At 40.4% G+C, this 24,702-nt stretch overlaps 1 protein-coding gene across 36 annotated transcripts in view; it reads left to right on the top strand.

The window, feature by feature from the left end:
- The window catches only part of RBFOX1 (RNA binding fox-1 homolog 1), a 1,926,172-nt gene that overhangs the window by 1,828,874 nt on the left and 72,596 nt on the right, over positions 1-24,702 (top strand). For all 36 annotated transcript variants that reach the window (XM_069486148.1, XM_069486147.1, XM_069486173.1 and 33 more), the window contains one exon: positions 4,265-4,318. In XM_069486148.1, the coding sequence (XP_069342249.1) occupies positions 4,265-4,318 (54 nt within the window). The remainder of the gene's footprint in view (positions 1-4,264; positions 4,319-24,702) is intronic.

Genomic DNA, 24,702 nt, shown 5'->3' with positions numbered 1-24,702 from the left:
GGAAGAGCCTACTCTTTTCTAAACACAAGTTTTAGGTGCTGGAAATTCATGCTGGACAGCGATCTTGTCCACTGTACCATTAATTTTAACGAAGGAACATGGCTATATAAAACAGTTAAAAGCAAGCAAAGAAAGAAAGATAAAACCAGATAGCATTAACAGCTATGCAGAAAATAAAACTGGGAATGGAATCAAAGAGCAATTCTAAGAGGAGGCGGGGAAGTGACATTAAGTAGCATGTTCTGGGAAAACACCAGAGACCTAAATAACATCAAGTCAACTTTGTGAAGAGCTGGGGAGAGTTCTCAAAGCAGAGAGAGCAGTTGGAACAAAAAGCCCTTATATAGAATACTCTTGGGAGGTTCTATACAGATGAAAAAGGCCACTGTCACTGTAACAGAAGAGAAGGGGACAATGGCACAAAATAAATGGACAAGAGTTAGATTGTGTGGGCTGTAAACCAAGGTCAAGGGATGTGTGTTTATCCAAAGCTCAGAAGGAAGCTATTGAATTCTGAATGGTCGAATGATACATTTGATTTTCTTCTTAAAAATTCCTTTGGCCACTATGAATAGATTGGAAGAGGGCTGAGGGGAAGGGGAAGAAGGAGTAAGAGAACATGGTGAGAGTTAGGGCATGTATGTTGTGGAACTTCTCCACACAGAGAGAAAAGTGGCTTAGTCTGGGATGGTGGCAGTGGAGAAGAAGGGAAGAACTTTTCAAAGTTTAACCGATAAGATTTTCTAATGGGTTGTGCATGAGGTATGGGGGCATGGGATTAGTCAAGGAACTATTGATCAAGAATTGTGTTTTGGGCCGGGCGCGGTGGCTCACGCCTGTAATCCTAGCACTCTGGGAGGCCGAGGCGGGTGGATCGCTCAAGGTCAGGAGTTCGAGACCAGCCTGAGCAAAGAGCGAGACCCCGTCTCTACTAAAAAAATAGAAAGAAATTATATGGACAACTAAAACTATATATAGAAAAATTAGCCGGGCATAGTGGCGCATGCCTGTAGTCCCAGCTACTCGGGAGGCTGAGGCAGTAGGATCGCTTAAGCCCAGGAGTCTGAGGTTGCTGTGAGCTAAGCTGACGCCACGGCACTCACTCTAGCCTGGGCAACAAAGTGAGACTCTGTCTCAAAAAAAAAAAAAAAAAAAAAACACAAAAAAAAAAGAATTGTGTTTTGAACAACCAAGTAGATGAGGATACCATTTGCTGCAGAGGGAAGACTTGGTGAGGAACAGGTTTCAGGAGTAAAGGGAGAGTAGAAGTTGGGCTTTGGTGCTTGCTGTGTGGTTCAGAAAGGCCTTTAGTTTCCCTGCAGGGGGAGTGGGGCAGCCTAGTTTAGGAGATGGGATCAGGGATGGGAAGGAGGGTGATACCGGCATGACGTTCCCATGACGACCCCAGCAGTCTCATTTCAGTTAGCGGCTCATGGATCCCCAATCGGTTTCTTATAGAGGAGACCTTATCAATTACCTCTCTCAATTAATACTTGCAGACAGGAGATAGCATGGATCTCCTGAGGAGGCAGAGTGTCATTTAATTTCTGTTATTTCTATATTGAATGAAAGTTTTCCATGGGCAGACCTGGAAAACTGGTAGACAATTGGCAGATAGACAGAGGGGTAAATAAGTAAATAGTAAATGGTAGACAGATGATAGCTGTGTTGATAGGTACAAGGACATAATGGATTTAGATAGATAGTAAATGGCAGATGGATAGACAGGAAATAGGTAACAAGACAGATACTAGGTGATGTATAGATAGATGATAGGTAGGTATGTAGGTAGCTAGCTAGATTTCTTGACCCCAAATGAGGAAGATAAAAAATGAGGAAGATAAAGGCAGATGAGAGAAACATAATTTCTACCCAGTCTTAGATGCCTCTGAGAAATCTGGTGTTTGTTTGTTTTTTGTTTTTGGTTTTTTTTTTTTTTTTTTTTTTTTGAGAAAATGAAAGGTCATTGGCATAAATTAGACAGGTACACATTCAGCAAATAACATGTCCTAGCCTTGTATATAACAATAAGTATTTAAGGAAAGTAATAAGGATATATACAAAAAACAACACCTGCATTGAAATGCCACCTCCTTTACTAAGAAAAGATAGGAGTCTAACCAGGGTATAAGATGGGGAACAGATGGAAGAGGAAGAGGTGTGATAACTCAATAATTATTCATTTAATATGACTCAAAATATATTCACAAATTCTAGGTTTCTGTGAAAGACTAGAAAGGCAGAGAACATTTACTATTCCTGCAGTTTTATTTTCAAGTAGTTTGCTCTGTTTTTTTCTTAGCCTCCAAATGACTTGAAATGTGGACATTAGTTCCCATGTCCTCAGGAATTCGGCTCAGGAATTTTCTATTTTAGGAAGCAGTAGAATTTTAGTTGGTCAAATTGAAGTCATTTTCTACATTCATGAAACATATGTTCTGAAATGTTTGGGGTAATTTTTATTTTTCTGTCACTATAGAAATTCCTATGAGGCGAGATATGGTTAATACAAGAAACTCATGGGGCAATACGTCTCAAAATTTTATGTGTTTTTCTGCAGACCAAAAAAATGGGGCCAAGCCAAGAAATTCCCCATTAACACGCCTCCCACGTAATCCAAGTGCAACATTTGAAAAAACCTGAACTAAGATCGTCCTGGGGGCTGTCAACCACCTAGTTTATGCAAGTGGGAATGGAAAGTTTTTAAAAACAAAACATCCTTAGACAGTTCTAGAAAGTTCTGAATCTTAATACATCCAAAGGCCTATGTATTCAGATACTGAGCCTCTATCTTCTTTAGTGAATTCTAGGAATACCTCCCAGCTGTTCTCAGAGGCACATCACTTAGGTCAGGCAGGAAGTCGCACCTCATCCTTCTGGGAAAACCTCAGAGAGTTCTCATTGTCAGAAATACCTTCCCTCACATCCAGACTTTTTACTATTGCCTTTTCTCAGAAAAATTTATTGAAAGACCTTTGACATTTGACCCTCTGCCCAAGGACTCGGGGGAAGACAATACACCTGTCCTCCTCTTTCTTTCAAAAATTCTATAATGCTGCGGTCCCCAAACCCCGGGTCATGGACTGGGCCACACAGCAGGAGGTGAGCGGTGGGTGAGCAAGTGAAGCTTCATCTGTATTTACAGCCGCTCTCCATCAATCACATCACTGCCTAAGCTCTGCCTCCTGTCAGATCAGCCGCACATTAGATTCTCATAGGAGCACAAACCCTATTGTACACTGTGCATGTGAACAATCTAGGTTGTGTGCTCATTATGGGAATCTAATGCCTGATGATCTGAGGTGGAGCTGAGACAGCGATGCGTTCCTCCCCAACCCCTGGTCCATGGAAAAATTGTCTTCCATGAAACTGATCCCTGGTGCCAAAAAGGTTGGGGACCGCTGCAGATGTTTCCATAAAGACTTACCAATAAGAGAAGGAAACAATCACATCGCCCTTAAACTGTGATCATTCTCTAGAGGTTGTCCCTAAATAATGCCCATCTGTAACACGCTTCCTGATTTGTGAATTTCTTGTATGCTCTTTTTTGGAGTAAAAATTTCTAAAGGGCCAGGACTCATTTTACAGAAAACCCTCCATCCAGAACATTTGGAAAATTATAGGATTCTATTAATCTTATATACAGGTTATTTGAAAGTTACCTTAGATATCATGCATTGATTAAGAATTTTTATGGTTCTCAAATGCATTAAACATATTCCACACTAAATCTCTAGGGGATAAGATATAATTTTCTTTGGTATTCAAAAAGCACTTTGGAATTCTCTAGTATTTCAGGGTCATGATTGGGAATGACAATTTTCAGAGTATGTTTGCTGCAAAAAAATTTGTCTATGCAAGCTTTCAAATGTTTGTGAACGTAATGCAAAGGGACATGATGGGTCATTTAGCAGAGAAATATGAAATAAGATAAAAATGGAAATTATTATAATGGCTCTAAAATATATTCATATGGTAGAAAATTAATTACCACATCTTTTCAAAAGGTTCACCTGTAGCTGGTCAGTAGTTTCCATTCTGTTAATTTGCATTGGCAAAAAATCAAAGAAGGGTATAAATTTTTATGTGTCATTTTCAAATACTATTATTTATGCCCAACCTGCATGTACTGTACATTTTAAAATCCAAAAAAAAAACCCCACAGAAAACAAAATAGCCCATTTTTTTTTTTTGCACTTAGTTTGCAATGATATAAGGTGTTGAATCCAATGTGATAATAATGTTTTTGTATATTTGTTTTAAGGCTGGAAATTGAATCCAGTTGTGGGTGCAGTCTACAGTCCTGAATTCTATGCAGGTAACAAGTTTCTCTTTGCACGATGTCTTTTTGGTCTTTCGTAAATGTGCTTTGCCTGCCAAGGAAGAATGGGTTTTGTAAAATAATCTGAACCAAGTGAATTCCTAGCCTAACAAGTTCTGAATGGTTTCTTTGGGCAAAACCAAGAGTATTTAAAACACTTTAAAAATTAAAGGGGAATCATGAAAGTTACGTTGTGTGGTAAGCGTGGAGCCACCGCTCCCTGTGACATTTCACATTGATTTTGCCTTAAAAAAGCATTGAGACTTTGTTCAATAGCATATTGAACAAATGGAGAGCTGTTCACACCCATTTTATTTCAGTGTGCCTGAATGTGTCTTTTAGCCATACATTTCCATTTGGGATTCTGTTTTCTTTTTCATGGCAAAGCAGAGAGTTGGCTTAATTATTTTGCATTAATGTGGCAGTGATTCGGAATTGCCAAAAGAAGGCCTATTTCGAAAACTAAAAAAAAATTAAGTTGTCTTTCATTCTCCATTAATTAATTTCCCTTAGCAATCCCATTTCTCTCTACTTTGCCTCCAGGGATATGTCTCTCTCCTTACCCTTCCCTGCCTAAGCTCCAGCTACCCCTCAACTGGGAAATCCACTCTTAGAAAACTCAGTTACCAAATTTTGGTAGAGTATGACCTAGAAGTGACAGTGGCTAAGATCTCACATTTTGACATGCTGGGCTTGGCCCGTCACTACTGCCTGTGTTTCCTTGCTCATTACCAAGGCTGTGCTGAACACCTAGAACATTAGTAGTAGATTTGCCACATGGATATAGAAAAGGCGTCTTTCTTTCATGTGGCTCTTGCTTTTAAATAAGGAGAAATAAATAACCAGTTAATCTAGAGCTGCTCACTTAGCGACCTCTTGACGGTAAGTCACATCCCTTGCTTTGTTTCTTCCTAGATGCCTGACTTTTCTCATTTTCCTGATACTAAGTGTCAACCCTAGTAGAGGAGAAAGATACTAAGTATCAACCCTAGTAGAGGAGAAAGATACTAAGTATCCACCCTAGTAGAGGAGAAAGATACTAAGTATCCACCCTAGTAGAGGAGAAAGATACTAAGTGTCCACTCTAGTAGAGGAGAAAGATACTAAGTATCGACCCTAGTAGAGGAGAAAGGAACACAGGAAAGTTAGCTACTCTATCACAGTAACCACATTTTAATCTTGATAAAAATATTTTAAATTTGGTAAATCTGGGAAGGCACAATGTGATAGCTGAGTTCTGGGTATCAGGCAGGCAGTGCTTGCAATTGTTCTTCACGTGTAAATTTAATCGGGAGCCTGGGTTAAGTCCAAGGGTTCTACCACTGCAGAATAACTGTGTTGACCCTCATGGGGGTGGAGAGACTTAGCAGTAAGGCTTTCCATCATTATATTTTGGATCCCACATCGTGAAAGGACACACAGAGTGAGGAACATGGAAGCTGTACCCTGACAGCTCAGGTTCAAATCCTGTCTCCCCCTACTCACCACCAGTGTGACTCTGGGCAAGTTACTTAACCTCTCTGTGCCTCAGTTTCTTCATCTGCTAAATGGGGGTGATGATACTAACAAACTCAAAGGTTTTTACTAGAATTCAATGAGTTAATACACGAAGAGTGTGTGGTGCCTAGCCAGTACCATGTAAACATCTGATAAATAAAAATGAGTAAGTTAATGTTTCGCCTCTCTGCCATGAAAGGAAAATGAGCTGAGAGCTGATTCTGCTGAACTGTGAGCGTACTAGGATGTTAGACTAAGAGATGCTTTTCTTCATTCACGAGAGGACCAGTCCCTCAGTTCTCAGCATGTCCATTTAGGGGGGACTTAAATGCTGGGATCAGAGGCATGGCAGTCTGTTCAGGGGCACATGGAACTAAGAAGGTTTTGCTGGGGTACACTCTTGTGAAAAGCTGCCAAGGAAATGAAATCCCCCAAATGGGGAAAGAAAAAAGCCAGCTAGCAGCCTCCATGCCCCTGCAGGCACTTCCTTTGAAACGGGATCTCAGACTGGGCAGAAGTGGCAGGTTCTCTGCATGTGTGCATAGGCATATGCACACCCCTGGGTGCGTGGCTTCTCCCCAAAATAATGGGAACAAGAAGCAAGAAGTCTTTGTGTGGGGAGGTAGAGTGTAGGTGTGTGGATTGTGGTAGAGAGAGGAAAGTGCCTTTTTCTGGTCCTGCGTGATAAAGTATACTTGCTGGGCATCGTGGCTCTCTCCCTACCAGGAAAACACCAAGCATCTCCTTCAGTGTGCCTTTCAGAGCAACGTGCATATCTGTGGGTGTCTAAGAGGACATGAAGACAGGGGAAACAGTTCAGATGCACTTACACATACAAGCACATATTAATCTGCATGACTTTTAGAGCATCACAGCAGCCATTCAGAATAGCCCAGGGCCCAGCCTCAGAAGTTAGTTGGTTAGGTTATAGCAAGAGAGTAAGTTATAACAGTGGTTAGTATTTACTGGATATGTTCTATGGGCAGGACACTGTGCTAAGCCCTTACATAAATTAATGCATTTAATCTTCATGGAAGTATTGTATATAAGAAAATCAAAGTATAAAATGTTTGTATCACTGGCCTGGAATTTCACAGCTACCCAGGAGCAGGCCACATTCTGGAAACAGGCTTTGCTCATTCCAGAGGTTGTATTCCTTACAACCAGTTTGTACTGTTTCTTTATTTTATTTTATTATTATTATTTTTTTTTTATTTTTGCATTTTTACTCAGGGGAGGCAAAGGCAATATATGCTTCTTTATTTTTAAATAGTAAAGCCATAATTCCTATCGACTGTGCCCTAGGATCATGCTACTTCTCTGTGTCATAACCAGTTAAATTAAAGAAGAGAAGTAATCATTTTGGATATTCCAACCACCACCACCACCATATTTGTGTGTGTTGGTTCTGTAAGAGGAAGCTTTAAGGAGCTCAAACAACAACAACAACAAAATTATTTCAATGAGCTGTTCCAATAAACTTAGGTCTAAAAAAACAGGGCTTGGGAAAGTAAATGTTACTTGAGAAATCTGAGTATCTGTGTTTTGTGCTGCCAATATCTGCATTATCCCAAATAACTACATGTTTTCTCCTTTCACCTGTGTATGTGTGTATGTGAGTAGACAGAGTTCATGATACAAAGAAATGTGGGCAAATGTGGCTGCAATTTCCACCCTCCAGAGAGATTCCTTTGAAATATTTGAACCCAGCTAACTTAAATCTAACGTTTTAGGCATCTGTGTCTATGCAATGGACGTATGCAAAGATATATATGTAGAATGCATTAATTTCCATATCCAGGTATAATTATTAGTATAGTCCATCTACATATCCATAACTAAGAATTTATGAGGCTTTTAAAATGTCCCCAGCTATAAAAATAATGTTGGATGCGATTTCAAGTGTGCCTCATAGCTGAAATGAAGGCCTTGTCATGGATTAGTTTTGGGAATTTAGCAGACCAGGCTTGTATCTGCTTAAGAGAGAAAGCCAGACTTATCAGTCACTTCTATATATAAGATTTTGTGTTAATGACACATTTCATAATATCCCCATAGTATAATTATTGATTTTCTGAAGCTTATGCAGAATTAACTACCCAGCCTCCAATTGTCTCTCAGAATGGGGCATGAAAAGTTCACATATTTTGTAAATTAAAATCAATATTTTCAATCTCTCCTAAAGGTAATTTTCCTAATTTAGTGGACTTTTCCCTAACATTTATTTTCTCTTTTAATTATAAAATGGCAAGTTATTGATTTTCGTATATAACCTTTGGACGCCCCGAGTGCATTTTTATTGCCAACGCAGGGTGGGGGTGGGGAGAGCCATTGCATCTCTTAATGAGGACCTTTAATTACTAGCTGAACAGTATTAATTTGCTTTGATAAATTATGACATTCTCTCTCCCTCACATACACACACGTCGGGAGAAGCATTTAGAAAGCTCTTATAAAAGGTCTTTCATTTCAGATTTTTTTTTTTTTTTTTGAATTCTTATCAAGTCATACTTGTAAGAATTCTCTTAACTGCTTATCCAGTACGGGTCTCCGGAGCAGATATATATAAATCAGCATATCCCACGAACATACGTAAATCTTCTCCAAAGAGAGACAAGCGTTTTTCTATAAAGCTAAACAGCATTGACTATTTTTCCTAAGCCTAATCATCTTCATACTCCTTGAGGCTTATTCTTAAGACAAATGATTGATAAGTCAATAAAAAAAAAAAAAAAAATGCCAGGTAGGTCTTGAAGACAGGGGCCAGTGTCTATACTCATTCCTTTTTAGGCTTTAAATAAAATTGAAGGTACTAAATAGAGGTAGAATATCTATGAATATTCGGGGCCAGGAGCATGCCTCGAGTTATTTAGTATAATTAAAACTAGCATTTCCAGGAATCTGGAGGAAGAGTCTTCAAAGGGGATTCTTAGACTTCCTCTGTCAGTGGCAGAAGTTCCCTTGTCCTCTAATAAATAAATAAATATATATATATATTTAAAAAAAAACTAGTATCTCTTAGAGATAATCACAATATCTAGGCAATGAAACTGTTGATTTAAAGCACCTTTAGTCTTCATAAATAAGTGAAGCAAAATAAAAATAAATAACAGAAGGTTATACAAAGTTGTCGGCGTGGTACTGACACATGGCAGATTTATCTGTTTCCCAATTGCCAGTAAGATACACACTGCAAAGCTCACCCACGTTGTATATCATATCTGCCAACTCATTTCTGTGATTAAATATTCCATCAGCGGGGTGATATGGCAGCAAAGCTTAACAAGATTCATAAGATGCACCACTTGAACACCCATAACTCACCTCCATGGATGGAGAGCACCCCGCCTGCAAAGGAAGATTGGAATCGAGTTAAATTACTCCACGAGACACAATCAATAGGGAAAGGAGAAGATCTAATGAAATGCAGATCTAAGATACAGTTAGGTCCCGATGACAAGAAACATACAATTAAAGTCACAAGTAAAGAGATGACAGAGTATGTCAACTTGAAAACCTTGCAGATGATGGTGACCCACATTCCTAGTGACACTACTATTATTAGCAGGTTTTTGGAAGGCATAAGGAGGTCCTAAATGGATACTCCTCCAGAAAGTAAAAATTTCTGGTTTTGAGGGGGAGGGGGGGAAAGCTGTTCTAAAAGCAGGGCATGCCCAGCTGCAAAGTCTCATTTGAAAGGTGGTGGCCAGATCTTGAAACAAGCTCAGCTGGGGTTGCTTGGAGGATCAGATAAGATGATGAGTGTAAGAGAACTTCACAGCTGGTATAAGAGATTAGTGTGATCGCCAAAGTCACCTCAATTGATTCTGTCCATGTTGGTAAGGACCTGGCCATGGACCGCATGACTTGTTACCAGGCTAGGTGATGGGACAGTGTGTTGGGATCGCAGAGTAAAGTTGAGAAATGGAGAGGATGGGTGTAGCACTCTGCAATTGCTTCTCTCAAAAGGGCAGCCGTATTTGACCTTGGATTACCCATACAAAGGTATTAGTTTTCTCTGGGCTTTGGCCACAGTGAACCATGATTCATCTCAAAACAGGGTCAAAAGAAGGTAGATGAAGGCCTTTCCTCCCCCTCCCCATAATCCCTCCCTCCTCCACCTCCCTGAATCCACTTACAGTGATGAGAAGTGACCTTCCTTCGTGCTTCTGGGTGAACCTCTTTCAACTCCCTTTCCGCAGTTTGGATACAGTAGCCTCTGAAAAAAATAACATTGCCTAGAAGCCATGATAAACTGTGGTTCCTGACACACATGGGTTTTATTTTATTTAGATTGAGATTGGACTCAGGGTGATTTTGCTAAACTCCCAGGTCTAGAGCATGCTCTGTTTGGAACGAGTGCCTTAGCAGTCTGAGAAAGTACAGGGTGGGTTTGAAAGGTACCTGCTCCCACCCAAACCCCTCAGAGCAGCACATATTGAGGTACCCCTCCCCGTGCTCTAAGATTTTCCCATACTGGCCCAGAGGACCAGCCTAGACTAGACTCCTAGCGTTGGCCGTGAGAAGCAGTTCCTCGAGAACGGTGACCTTTGGCTCTCTGATGTTTTGTATGGTTTCCACATCTGCCAGATTCAAACACAGTGCACTTCAGTGAACTGGAACAGTGGAGTCCAGATTTAAGTCCCCAAGCAAAGGATTTTCAGCCCGGAAATGTTCCACTTCAAAGAGTTTATCTCGTACATCTGTTTACCTTTGCCTCCCCTCTCGGTTGTAGTTAATGCTGCTTCTCCCCTCTCCTCCCCCATCGGCCTCATCAGACTTTATTCCAGTTCCACCCACATTCGGCCTTAATTTTTATCTGCGTCCTTCTGTGTCCCAGAGAGGGAATGCAGCTCGTCTTTGATGGAGCCTGTGGGGTTTTTTGATCTTCAAATAAGATCAGTACTTGCTTTTGTGCTAAAAACTGCATTTTTGAAATGAATTTGTTTCCGTTCTATTACATGGGAAGGCTGTCGAGGGGTGCTCCCCCCAAAGCCGGGGGGTAGCTGGGTGGTCCTTGTACAAGAAGCTCCAACTCTAGGCCATGGGAGGAGGATGAGGTTTGCATATCTGGCTCTGGATAAATTTCGTAGGGAAAGTTTTCAGCTGCCGTTGCCAACATATTGAGAAACTCAAAATAGCAACAGTGATAAGCCAACCTTACTCGGTGCCAGGCACTGTGCTGAACTCCTTGTATCTCCCCAAATCCATGTGAAAATGCTGTCCCATCATCTGCATTATCAAATTATGAAACCAGGGCTTCGTGGACAGTTTATCTTATTCCCTAAATTACAGAAATAGTGTGCAAAAAAATCTGATTGCTACATAAAGGCCTTTTTTCCTAACTTTCAAGTCCATGTTTGTCACCACCTTGCTATGCAGCTTCCTCAGTAGGAGTCTGGGGCATGACCTCAATGTCATCTCTTCATTAGGGCATAGTATGCTAGTATATAATAATAACTAACAAAGATATATTTGCATTTAGTATTATCTGTTATATGCCACACTCCATCTTCAGACCCTGACATGTATGTACATAGATTAAAGGTTTGCAGGGTAAGTGCCATTACCTTCATTTTGCAGGTAAATTAGAAACTCAATGATGTTGCCCAAGATTGCTGACTTTGACAGTTAAAGAGCAGCTTCAAATCCATCCCTTTGGGATTCTAGAGCCCATTCTTTTCTTTGTTCAAGTTACTTCTCACAAATGCTTTACATAATTCAATGTCCTGGATTAATGATTCTTAACTTGGAGCGACTCTTCCCCCCCCCCAGGGACATTTGGAAATTTCTGGAAACATTTTTCATTGTTACATCCTGGGGTGGGGTTAGGGGGTCACTGCTGACATCTAGGGGGTGGAGGCCAGGTTGCTGCAGAACATCCTACTATGCACAGGACAGTCCCCCACCACAAATAATCATCTGTCCCAAAATGTCCTGATAGAAGCATCTTAAAGATATCACCGATGCACCAAATATCTTAACACCTCTCTTGCCCTGCCAATTGCTACCACTAGTGATGTATGAGAAGCAGCAGTTCTCAGTGGCAGCCAAAGAATTTAAAGAGAGTGACGTTTCCTCTTCTGAGCATTACATTGTGATTTTTTGACTCCAGAAGGGAAAAGCATAAACAGCTGTTCCGGGAGTCCCCGAGACCATCCTCGGGCTCAATGATTGACTAAAGGGACTTACCAGACTCACAAAAGCTGGGATGCTCCCAGTCAGGGTGCATTACAACAAAAGGATACAGATGTAAAATCAGCAAAGGGAAAAACACATGAGGTGACGTCTAGGAGAAACCAGGCAAAAGCTTCCTCTCCCAGTGGAGTTACAGAGATGTGCTTAATTTTCCCCAAAATGGTGTGTGACAACACACAAAGTGTTATCAACCAGCAAAGCCCCCCTGAACCTTGGCGTCCAGTGTTTTTATGGGGGGTCCATCACATAGGCATGCTGTGCCTGCATGACTCACCTCAACTCTCCAACCTTAGCCCCCTGGGAAAAGCAGGCATTTACCATAAATCACATTGTTACCATAGACTATCTGATCAGACTGGTAAGGTACGGTCCAAGGCCTCAGGCATACAGAAACAGTCTTATCAGGCTGAGAATATTCTAAGGGCTCAGAACTCCATCTCCCAGGACTTGGCCAAAGGCCAGTACTAAAGATAAGCCTTTTTGAAAATGTGCAGGGTTTGAGGCACCCCAGGCTTGCTGAGTTAACCCTTTCCTGCACAACTGTAAAAATAAAAATTTTTTAAAAAATGAAGATTGCAAGCTCAGAATATATAGTAGCAGTGATAATGATGGTAGTGGTGAGGATGATGATGATATAAGACAAGGGATACCTTTGTGTTGCTTGATTCTGGGAAAAAAGACCAAGCTAAATTTAGTTGTGAAAGAGAAAGGAATGTATGGCTTGCTAGCTTTATAGCAGGAGTCAACAAACTTCTTTAGTACAGGGCCAGGTAATAAATGTTTTCAGTTTTGAAATCCATATGGTCTCTATTGGAACTACTCAATTCCACCATTGTAGTGCAAAAGTAGCCATGGACGATATGTATATAAATGGCCATGACTATGTTCTCAAAACTGTAAGAACATGGAAGTTTAAATTTCTATTAATTTCCATGTGTCACAAAATAATCGTTATCTTTCTTTCCCCCCAACCGTGTAAAACTGTGAACGTTATTCTTAGTTGATAGGCTGTACAAAAACATTGGTCCTACTTTTGGACTCTCTAAGCCAGGCTCAGCAGATTTAATAAACACAAAGCTACCAGTTTAAATCCTGAGGATTTTTGTTTTGTTTTGCTTTGATTTTTTAAAAATGCACAGTTGTAGCAGGTACATACTGCATGAACCTGTAACCTTAGCTGGATGTCACTTGGTCATATGAGGTTCATCAGGCAAGGGCCAAAGAGAGAGACCGTGAGCAAACTAACATTTGCTTCCACTAAGTCATCCTCTAATGTAGGGTTGTGGTATTGAAGACCAGACATTGTGCTAAGTGCCAAGAGAGCAGAGACACACTCAGGCCTTCCCTCCAGAAGTCAACAGGGTAGTGGAGGATGCAAAACAAACTCAGTGTGTAATAAATGGCAATTCCTGCCGGAGCACAAAACAGTAACAACCCTCTCTGACTTAGGAGTCAAAGGGTGGTAAGGGATAAGTAAGAATGAACCTGGCAAGAAAGTGAGGGAAGATTATTGTAGGTGCTGAGTAAGTAGGAGGAGGTTGGTAGAATCCCAAGACTCTTCCCAACCTTTATCTTTAGAATCCATTGAAGAATGTTAAAAAAAAAATACAGGTGCTTGATCTTCATCTGCTACCTACTGGTGGGAACTTCTGAGCCAAGTTAAAGTTTTTGGTCTCCCCACCAAGGGCTGAGAAATATCGATCTGTTGATATCATAGGATACCCTTTAGAGAAAAGTTGCAAAAGACCTGAACATTTTCTATAAAAGAATCTGGATTCTGGAATTTATCTTTGAGCAACTGAAAGCTGTGTTAAAAATAACAAAAAATATAAATAAATAAGCAAAACTGTCTGATGGTGAGCTAGCACCTGTATCTACAATCACAACAACTAACACCATAAGGTCTTTTGCTATATATGTGGGTTAAGCCCTGATGACTAGAAGAATTAGGACCATACCCTCATCTGCTCAATGATGCTTGAGACTGGGTTCTTGTTTACTAAACTAGTGCCCAACACGGAGATGATTGTGAAACTTGTTTTCTGGTTTTGTCTAAATCTTTTCCTGGAAAAGTAAATTACCAGAGATTCAAACCTCAGGTGATTTGATTTCTTTTAATGTTTTCTAACTTGTGTTATCCTTCCATTCTAAACCATTATAGTTAAAGATTTTGGCTTCCTTCTTTTAATGCCTTTTTCAAAACTTAGAGTTCACTGTTATTCCCCTAATCAATTAAGTTGGTATGTAAATAGAGACAAACTGGCCAAATAGCGTTAATGCCCATTCTGTTAATTATTTGTAGATATTCACTCTCTGAATATAAAACAAAGCTGCCCTGTCGTCTTTTGAAAATGTGGTGTTGAAGAACTAACTCCTCAAATGGCAAAATCCTACTTAGAGTAACTATGCTGATGACAGCTAATGCATTTCTAGAACTTCTGTGGAACAGTTACAACCCATTACAGTCGAAATATTGGTTTATGAAAAATTAATAAAGCCAGTGGAAAATGGAATTCAGCATCTGCATTAGCTATTTACACCAAAAGAACCAGCCAGAATTAATTATGCCGTACACTACATTCTAATGAGTTTTTCATTAAACTGTATACCATTATGGAAACTAAACAAGGATTATTCAAAGAATAATGCCAACGGCTGTTATTTTGTTGAGAGATTAAATTAGTTAATGGGTGATACATTTAAATCTGACGCAAAGGTTAATCGATGCGCACTCATCATTGTATTAAACCCAGTATCGTTGGAAAACATGAACACCCCAATATCACTGATATTTCCTCTGAAGAAAAAAACAAACGTATTTGTATGTTTCTAGTGTGTGTTTGATGCTCATGTGGTCTTGTAAAGATTGAAACCCTGCATATTAGTTCTCTGTCGTTTTGGGAAATAATTTTCGCCAGCTGAAATATTCTATTTGCTTTTAGGCCATAGCACGGGGGAGGCGTGTGCGTGTGTTAGTGCACGCATTGTGGGAGGCATATGTAAACAACTTCATCCAGTTAACTCTCTGAGAGATTCAAAGGTGAAGTATGTTTTCTACTCTCGCTAAAACAGAATGGTCAAGATTTTAAACCTCATCTGGAAAGGCTTAGTGAGGCAGTTCAAGATGTATCTCTCCCTCCATTCCACAAGTATACCCAGTCTCTCCTAAGATAGAGTTCTGTAATAGTATGGGAAATATAAAAGAGGTGGCAATAACCGTAGGGGGAAGCCTCTCTGGATGGTTTTTTGGCCCTTATAGCATCTTAGAGGCTCTTATTCTAGAGGGGATGAGAAAGAGAGTGAAGGAGGCCTTCTGGGTTCTCCACTGATTTCAGCTGAAGCACAGATTCTAATTTTTTTTCCTCAGCAGAGATTGCAAACTAAAATGTCTTTAGGAGCAGGATGTGAGATAAATAAGTGAAAGTGGCAAGTTGGAAAGGATGTATCTCAAATACAGCAAGTAAGGACATCTCACCATGGTCCAGAGTGGCTCTGCCAGGCAGGAACGCAGGCCAGACCTGTGTGGCTCAGTCCTGAGAAGATAGACTTGTCTGAGCACATCAAACCTCCCACATTTAAGTGTCTATAATAATTCCCAATCTTAAAATATTTGCCGGTAATTCTGTCGTGTTGAGTATCATGTTAGTGGCCAAACAAAACAGTTCAATAGCTATCAATTTGTTACCCCTTTTTTAAAAGAACAAGGGAACAAAAGAAGTCCTAAAGTGTCATGGTTTGAGATATGCAACAATAATTAGGAATATTTCCATTACTGCCATGATTACTGAGATCACAATCACATATTGATCATCTACTATTTGCCAAACCCTTTCAGGTAGTAGTTCTAGTTCTAATCCTCACTCTAATACTCGATAAAGTAGGTATTTGTGTCCCTATTTTAAAATGTAAGACATGAGGCTCAGAGATGTTCAATGTCTTCAGGTCATATATGGTGATAAAAAAAAACAAAGGGAAAAAAAAAAAAAAGATGTTCAGTGATTTGCCCAAGGTCAACTAACTTACAGTCAGCAAGGCTAGAAAACAAAACTAAGTTTAAAAGTTTCCAAAGCTTTCGCTTTTTTAGCTATGCTATAGAAACTCAAGACTTCACTATTTGTCCTCTCTGTGTTTCTTCCTTTCAATCTTGCAAGTAGGATTTTTTTTTTTTTTTCCTCATCTATAGAAGGTACCTTCTGCCCAAAGGCTTCCTTGGTTGGATTTAAAACCCTTTTGCAGATTCTTAAACATGATCAGGAGGTTCTAGCTAAAATCTTTAGCTTGGAAGAGCCAGGTGTTCCAGCCAGGAAAGGCAGCTTCAAAATTCTTAGATGCAGCTTAGTTGAAATGGGAGTAGTGGATGTTGATCATTCCCCATGTTGGAGAGAGTGTTTAATCAACTCAGGACCAAGTTTCATTGATAAGCAGATGTAGCTTTCAGAGTCTGAGCTTCGGAGTCAGACAAAGCTGGCTCAAATTGCAATGTTTGCTCATATTTTTTTTTTCTCTCTGAGCCTTAGTTTCCTTTTGGGTTTGATAAGGAGAAAGAAATTATATTGCATGGAGAGCATACCTGGTACAGTACCTGAAACCCAGTGCCACCTTCATGGGCACTGTCATTGACATTCACTGTCCTTGAGGCTGCTTATGTAGACCCTTGAAGTTCATGGTTGTCAACAGCATCTGTGTCCCCTAGAAGCTTACTGGAAATGCAAAATCTTAGGCCTGACCCTGGACCTACTAGATAAGTATCTGCATTTAAGAGTCTGCAGGTGACTCAGAGCATGGAGTTTTAGAAACAAGGCCCCAATATACCCCTTATCTATGTGTTAGCATTCATGACCTTGAAAGACAAACACATTAGGAGATAAAACTTATTTCCATTGTTTTTATTGTGGCTGAATTGTTAGACCTCTACAAATACTCTATGGAACAATTTTTGTAATTGTTTTATTGTTTTGAACAACAATGAATTCAAAAGAAATTCTGAGCAAATATTTTTTAGAAACATGCCTTCAAAAATTTTCGTTTTTTAGCAAAACTGAAATGAAATTAATTTTTGGATAAATGTTGATAAAATTATACCCCCCAAAATATTTAGCGCCAGCTCCCCGGAGAAGGACTAATGGTGCGCTAAAAGATAATTTCTGTTAGTATTGTTTCAAACAGTGAGGGGACATTAGAGCATTGGTCAGCAAACTTCCTCTGTAAAGAGCCAGATAGCAACTATTTTAGCCTTTGTGGGCCATAAGGTCTCTGCTGCAACTCATCAACCCTGTCACTGTAGCAGAAAAGGAGCCATACACAACACATAAATGAATGTGTTCCAATAAAACTTTATTTATACATACTGAAAGTTGAGTTTCATATAATTTTCACTGGTCACCAAATGTTATTCTTCTATTGATTTTTTTCCCAACCATTTAAAAATGTAAAAACCATTCTTCATTCACAGGCCACATAAAAATAGGTGGTGAGCAGGATTTGGCCAAAAGGCCAACACCTGATGTAGAAGATTATTTTAAAAACTATGGGTCCAGGAATCTAGTTGGTATGATTTGCACTCAGCACCACAAGATCTATGTGACCTTGGGCAAGATCCTAAAGTTCTCTGTGTCTCACTACCCTCATCTATTACATAGGTGTAATAATGACATGTCTTATAGGGCTGTTAGGAGTAGGTGACAACCCAAGTTGAGGTTGCGAGGATTGCCTAGTAGTTCTCAGGTCTTCGGTAAAAAATTTTCAGAATTGTTATGTTTATCATCATATTGAGTTAATTAAATTTTTTCTGTCAAAGCCACTATTCGCCTAAATTTTGGAGGCGGGAGAATAAATGAAAAATTCAAGTGAGTCATTACAATTTTTACATAATAAATAGGGAGAAAGTTGTACAGAAATTCTTTGTACTATTTTTGCAACTTTTCTGTAAAGTCTGAAGTCATGGCAAAACAAAAAGCGAAAAAGGGAAAAAAAAAAAAAACCCAAGGGATGATATATTTCTTTTGGAATATCATGGAAACTAGAACTTAAAAAAATAAACTGGAGTGAGGGATTACTTGCACTATAGACAGATTTTCTTCAGGGCTCCTTTAAATATGGAAATCCCTGGGTACAATTAAAACATGATTTGATTTATAAGAACTAAACGTACATACAATTTTTTTTTATAACATCTGTGCCTAAATGGAAATATCTGTGTACTTAAAACTCTACCATAACATTTCAGAGAAGCCCATCTTTCTGGCTGGCATAAAAGCATTAGGGATTAACTGCGAAAATATTCTTACATGGATTAGCTAAGTGCTAGTCTGATGTTCAAAAATGCATAACTGCAAAAGAATTCTCAGACCACTGGGGCTCTGGATACATCTTGGATAGATTTGTCAATTGGAAGCAGTAGCCTCCGCTGGCAGGGGCCTCATGGCAGCCTCCCAGGCTTCTGAATCCAACAGAAGTTTGAGGTTTGAGGGACAGTTCATCGGGGACCCTCATGCCTAATGCCTCTGCCATCCTCAAGGCAGGGTTTGTTACGAGATGGGTGTACTAGTTTGCTAGGGCTGCCTTAACAAAGTACTGCAGACTAGGTGTCTTAAACAATAGAATCCTGTTTCTCACAATTCTAGAGTCTAGAAGTCCTAGATCAGGGTATCATCAGGGGTGGTTTCTTCTGAGTCCTCTCTCCTTGGCTTGGCCATCTTTTCTCTACGTCTTCACGTGATCTCACATCTGAGACTGTGTCCTAATCTCCTCTTCTTATGGGGACACCAGTCATATTGCGTTAGGACCCACCCATAGGACCTCATTTAAATACCTTCTCTCCAAATAAAGTCACGTTCTGAAGTACTGGGGGCATTAAGACTTCAACACATGGATTTTCAATTCAGCCCACAACAGTAGGGCAGGAATACATGTCTTCTTCTGGTGAGGGGACCAAGAGTGACCTCTCTAGGATTACGCAGTTGGTGATGTTGTGTTCTGTCTTTACCAGTGTGCCTCCGGAGAATTCAAGAGAGTAGCTTGGACTAGAAGTGAGTTACTATTTTTGTTCAAAATGCTGTAAAGCAAAGACAAAATCTGTCAGTGAACAAAATGGCAAAGACAACAAATAAATAGATTTTACCCTTTTGTCTGCAGAATTGCTTTTCTCCTAAATATGCGGAGACAGCCTTAGGCCTGGGTTTCTCAAAGTGCACAACCATAGAACAACAGGATGTTCTGGTTGCCGATTAGAAATGTAAATTTTTTCTGAACAGCGGGATCAGAGTCTTGAGGGGTGGAGCCTGGAAGGTTCACCGTTGCACCTTCTCTCAAGATGATTCTTAAACTCTCACAATGGTTTGAAGACTTCCAACTTAAGGGTGGGCAGAAATTCATGGCCTTGAGATTGGGGTAACTGACTCTCCAGCATTTCTCAGAGCATGGATCCCTTCCTATTGGAAATGCAGATTCTAAACTCCACTCCAGACCTACTGAGTCAGAGACACCCGGGGTGGGATCCAGGAGCCTGCATTGAACAAGTCCTCCAGGAAATTCTGCAGAGGCAGGTGCTTTGGGGAAATAACAGGGGATTGAGAGCCCCAGGCCACTGCCAGCCTGCTTCTTAAAGTACTTCTCCAGCAAGATAGGAGTGTGTGGGTTTCTGTTCCAGCAAAGTGTCTATTTCTTACCAATTCATAGTCCTTTCAGTCATGACCGTCTTCCTACTTTTATTCTATTTTTTAAAAATTATTCTACAGTAATGGAAGTGGGAAGGGGAGTCATTGATAAAGTGAGCAATGGTTTAGGATCCCAAATGGCTTGTTTTTCCTCTGGCATTTGTCTCTGGTTGACAAGACTTTTAGAAAAAGCCATGGTTGTTCTGTTCCTCTTTTCTTGCCACCTGTGAAGAAGGATGAGTACTGTCAGACCTCTCTTATTAAGAGGCCACAGATGCAGTATAAACACTCTTTGGTAAATATTCAATAAAACTTTTTTCTTTTCTATATGAGGTCAAAATGTTATTTCTAGCATTGATTACTATGACTACTGATCTTTTTTAAGTTAGGACAACAATCTGTAGCAGAAGTATGAAATAATTTTTTTTTTGCCAAAGCCCATAAAAGTTATATCTAATAAAAATTATTCTAAAATAACTTTTTAATTTTGTTTATCTCAGTGAGCCACATAACTAATCGTGGAGAATAGTTATTCAGAATCATTCCTTCATTCCTTTTCTTGGCTTATATTTGTTCCTGAGCATATTAATATTAAAAAAGACAGCATCTTATCCTTTTGAAAAGCACAGAGAGTTCAGCAAATGTGCCCCAGAGCCCAGCACAGTCCATGGCACGTGGTAGATGCCAGCAAATACCTGCTGGATGAGGGATGGTATCAGAGCCCCGTCTTTTCGTAGCTGAGAGCTAGAGAGACAGACTGAGCTCTGCAAACAGCCTCTTGTGCTCACTCAGCCACTGGCCTGTAGCATTTTCCTCTTGGCCCTCGTACCAGCCGTCAGCTCCTTTCCTGGGTGGAGTGACAACAGGAACGCCAGACCCCATCAGAGAGCTCCATTTTCACGTGACTCAGGGCCAGCACACAGTAGAGGTGTGTCGGGGTACAGACAGCACATGCCACACACAGAGCCTTCCCAACAGGTGCCCCAGAATCTCCTTTGCATCTTAGATACGTCTTCAAGTATTGTTGTTATTCTTTGTGTCTTTGTTTATTTTTTGCATTTTCATAGAGTTCGGAGCATCCTTCTCCAAATGTCCTAGCCCATTGTAATCTTGGGACTAATGAAGCAAATAGGCCACTCACAGTTGCCAGGCAGTTGAAATGTTCCTTTGAGTTTTTCTTTCTTTTTTTTTTCTTTTTTTTTTTTTTTTTTTGAATCCAGAAATTCTATAGGAAAGAGCTTAGTTCTTCACCAGTATGCCAGCTTGAAGCTGTGCTCATCTGATACTAAAACAGAAGGGGCATATATTGCTAAATAGTCTTTTTTTCTTCCTTCCTGTTCTCCATTCCAATTTTCTTTCTTGAAAGGGTAACTCAGCTGCCTGTCAGAAACTCTTTCATTTCTCTCTTCTGTTGCTTCCTGCCTCGTAGCCTAGGTTCCTGGAACCGTGGGATAGGAAGATGAGAAATACATGACACCCGACTTCTTGGAATCGGCAGCTTCAATGGGGAAAAACCTTGATTAGATCGATTATTGTAACGTAATCTAGAAAAGCACTGGAAGGAAGCTGACTGGTTGGGTGGAAACAAATAGACCCAGATTCTAGGAGGAGGAAAAACCAGAACTGAGTCCAGAAGGGAGTTGTTTAGGGTGAGGGGAAAGGGCCTCCTGGGAGAAGAAGCAGCCAGTGCAAAGGCATGGAGGTGAGAACCTGCACCATTGTTCGTTTGAGTCCAATTTCCTCAGGGTTGGCAGCGGAGTAGAACAGTTAGACACTTCCTCCTTCCTGTCTGTGGTAGTGGATATCCCTTCTAGCTTCTCCCTGTGCCTTCAGGGGCCAGAAATGATCCCCTACCCTGCGGGGGGAATCTCCAGGTGAGGCAGAAAGGGTTTTGCTGCCCCATCTAAGACACTGATCCAGGCTTCCTCTTTCCCGGCTAGAGGATTCCAAATCCTGCTTGAGAGTGGCTTTGTGGATGTCTTGCCAGAGTGCGGGATGTGGGTGATTGTTGCACTGTAAGCAAGTGAGTCTGACAGGCTTTGGAAGAGGCTTTGATTATTTCGAGATTGAGGTCTGCCACATGGAGCCCGGTCCCTGCCAGTTGCTGATAGAGTCATCAGCAGTCCAGGAAATGGATCGCTAGGCTGCCCAGGTTTCATGTTAAAGTGGATGAGTCAACCTTAAAAGAACAAGGAAAGAAGAGACAACAGAGTGACTATCTTAGAGGAAGCTTGTAAATATATTTGAACTTTTGGCATGTACTTTCCATCTGGAAACAGAAGGCAGAAGAAGGCGCCCTCAAGAAGTGTTGGTTGGAAATTCAAGCACTATTTTTAGCAAAGAAAATAGAAAGGGAGAGTTCTTTAAAGATGTATTATAATTCAGTACTATTCATTAATCCCTCCAAGGACCAGGTATTTTGCCAGGTACTGAGGATAAAAAGATGAGTATGATTTGGCTCTGCCCCAGGGGGCCTGTGTAGCTAAGAAGACCAATATGTAAATAGAAAATTGTAATACAGCATGACAAAGGATCTACCAGGGAGATTTTTTTTTAAATGTATGATAGGAGCATACAAGAGAGGTAATTAATTCAATCCTGGGGACTTGGAGGAGAGGAGGTCACTTTCAAACTATACAGAAGGGAGACAGGGAAGTAACTTTTTTTTTTTTTTTTTAAGTTGAACCACATAAAATTGCCAGTATTTAACCCTATTTGACATAAAAATGTCCATTTCATATGGTTTAACCTAACACTAAGAGCAGGAATGGTAGGGAGGTTTTATTCCCTTCACCTACTCTAATAAATTATAGTAATTGCCTAGTAGCTGTGTTGAGAATGATTCTGAGGATTCCAGGCCAATAAGAAAGGATCATATTGAAATTGATTAATAATGTCTACCCTGGCTAAGGGATGGGTAGAGACTGGTATCAATTGAACCTAGTTGCCATCCTTAAATTTTAAGGAGTTTAATAAGCAAAGACACAGAAGTCTAAGAAGTGCAGGATGTCACCATGGTTACAGATGACAGCTCAGGGTAGTTTGAAGTGGGAGGTCTATGTGGGGGATTGGGAGAAAACAGAAGACTCAATTCAGGGGACTCATTGAAAAGCTATGTTGAAGCCGTATTGGGAAGTGCTTAGACTGACCTTGCCAATACTCTTCATACTGCTGTATTTACCCTATTATCTATTTGACTGACTTTTTAGAAGAAACACACATTACCCATCCATGCCCCCCAAAAGCGTAGAGGTTACAGTGTTCTATGCTTTTGTTGAATTCAAAGCTTTCTCTTAAAAAAAGGTCACAAAGTACTAAGGGAATGTACAATAAGTACTTTACAAATTAAATTGGAGGATGTTTTTAAGGAAAATAAAAACCAAGTCCTGTGAAGGCATAGATTTTGTTTTATAAAGGTCAAAATCATTGCATAAAGATTTTTTTCTTTTTTGTTTTGCTATAACAAAGCATCCAAATGAGTTACTTCAGTTTCTTAGAATCCACAGCATAAGAAAAATTAGGGAAACTTCATTATGCCCTGCCAGGGTTTAGCTTTCTAGACAGAATCTGTGTTGTGTCCCAGTGGGATTCTATAAATTGCATTGAAGGTACTGAAAATTGGCCCAAGGGTTTTAACCGTACAATACTGAAATGTCCTTCTGGATATGTTTTTGCTACAGTTAGATATTTTTTTCCTTTGAAACCTGAGTACCCCAAGAAACTTCAGATCTTATTTCAAACATGTTTTTTAACCAGGGGTGGGCAGAAGAGAACAGTTGGAGGGCTTTCTCAAAATCCACCTGCCGGGGTCCCACCCTAGAAGATGCTGACTTGGTAGTTCTCAGCATATTCTATAGGAATATTAATTTCTCTCTAAGATTTCTAGCAATGAGCACAATCATACAGATGACCTCTGCAGAGTCACATGAGTACTTATTGATAAAGAATACTCATTGCCGGGGGTACTGAGTATCTTTTCCAGGGGTTAGCTTCCTCCCATTGGTTGATTTTTAGATCCCAGTCTCTGTCCTCTGGGGTTTGGTTTGTTTGCCATTAATCTCCGTTACTTTGCCAGTTACCTGCTAAAACTGGAAATACCTACTGAGGAGAAATTAGACCTCATGAAGGCACGTCTTGTATGTTGTGATAAACTGTTTTGAAGTGAAGAAGAAAAAGAGCTATCAGTTTAGCAAAGGTTGATCCTGACTGAGGCCCATCTAGACTCTTAATGTGTTTACTACCAAGAGAAGGTCCGTTAATTTCACCCTTGTGTCTGGGGATATTTGGGGGGTCAGGGGTGGCTCTCCTCCAGCTGTGAGCTTGGGATACTAGAGCAAATGTGAGAAGGACCAGGCAATGTTTCTTCACGTAGAACATCTGTCCATGAATGACTTTTCTTGGTGGAAGATTACAGTCATCAGACCTCATGATAGGGGAAGGGTGAGATGGGTTAGGAATTTTAATAGAATCTTTGTTTTACTTGGACGTAAGATATTAATGTAGAAAAGCACAGGGAACAGAGGGTGGAAGAGGAATTTGGGGAAGGCTTTTCAGACCTCCCCACGTGATCCATCTGTTTGGCTCGGTACCTGATGGTGGATTGCAGGTCAGGAGGGGACACCTGTAGAATTATGTCTGTAAAATTGTGTCACATTGTAGTCCCTCTATTTGCTGGAACCCCACTCACTTTTGAAGTTTTAACCACACTTTAGTTGATCTTGGGGAGGACACAAAAGGATGGTGGAATCATGCCCTAGGGCAAGTCCCCAAGGATGTAGGAAAGTTTTCTGTTCCTGTTCTTGGGGGTGCACTTGCAAGGTAGGCTTCTCTTCATGGGTGATTGCTTTCCAGTGGTGGTGATGACAGGGGAATGACCTTTCCCAGGCAGGGAAGTGACCAGAAACTGCAGGGAGGCATTTCCATCACTGGTAATGGGCTTAAAACTCCTCCAAAGTCTCTGTAGTCCTTTTCAAAGCCTTTGAGTTTGAGTCTTGCAACAGCAGGAAGGTAGAGTTGATACCCTGAAGGTTC

This window comes from Eulemur rufifrons, chromosome 14 (genome assembly GCF_041146395.1).
Source record: "Eulemur rufifrons isolate Redbay chromosome 14, OSU_ERuf_1, whole genome shotgun sequence".
In the NCBI taxonomy this organism is placed as follows: domain Eukaryota; kingdom Metazoa; phylum Chordata; class Mammalia; order Primates; family Lemuridae; genus Eulemur; species Eulemur rufifrons.
The sequence above is the reverse complement of the archived record's forward strand: the minus strand, read 5'-3'. Positions and strand labels throughout refer to the sequence as shown.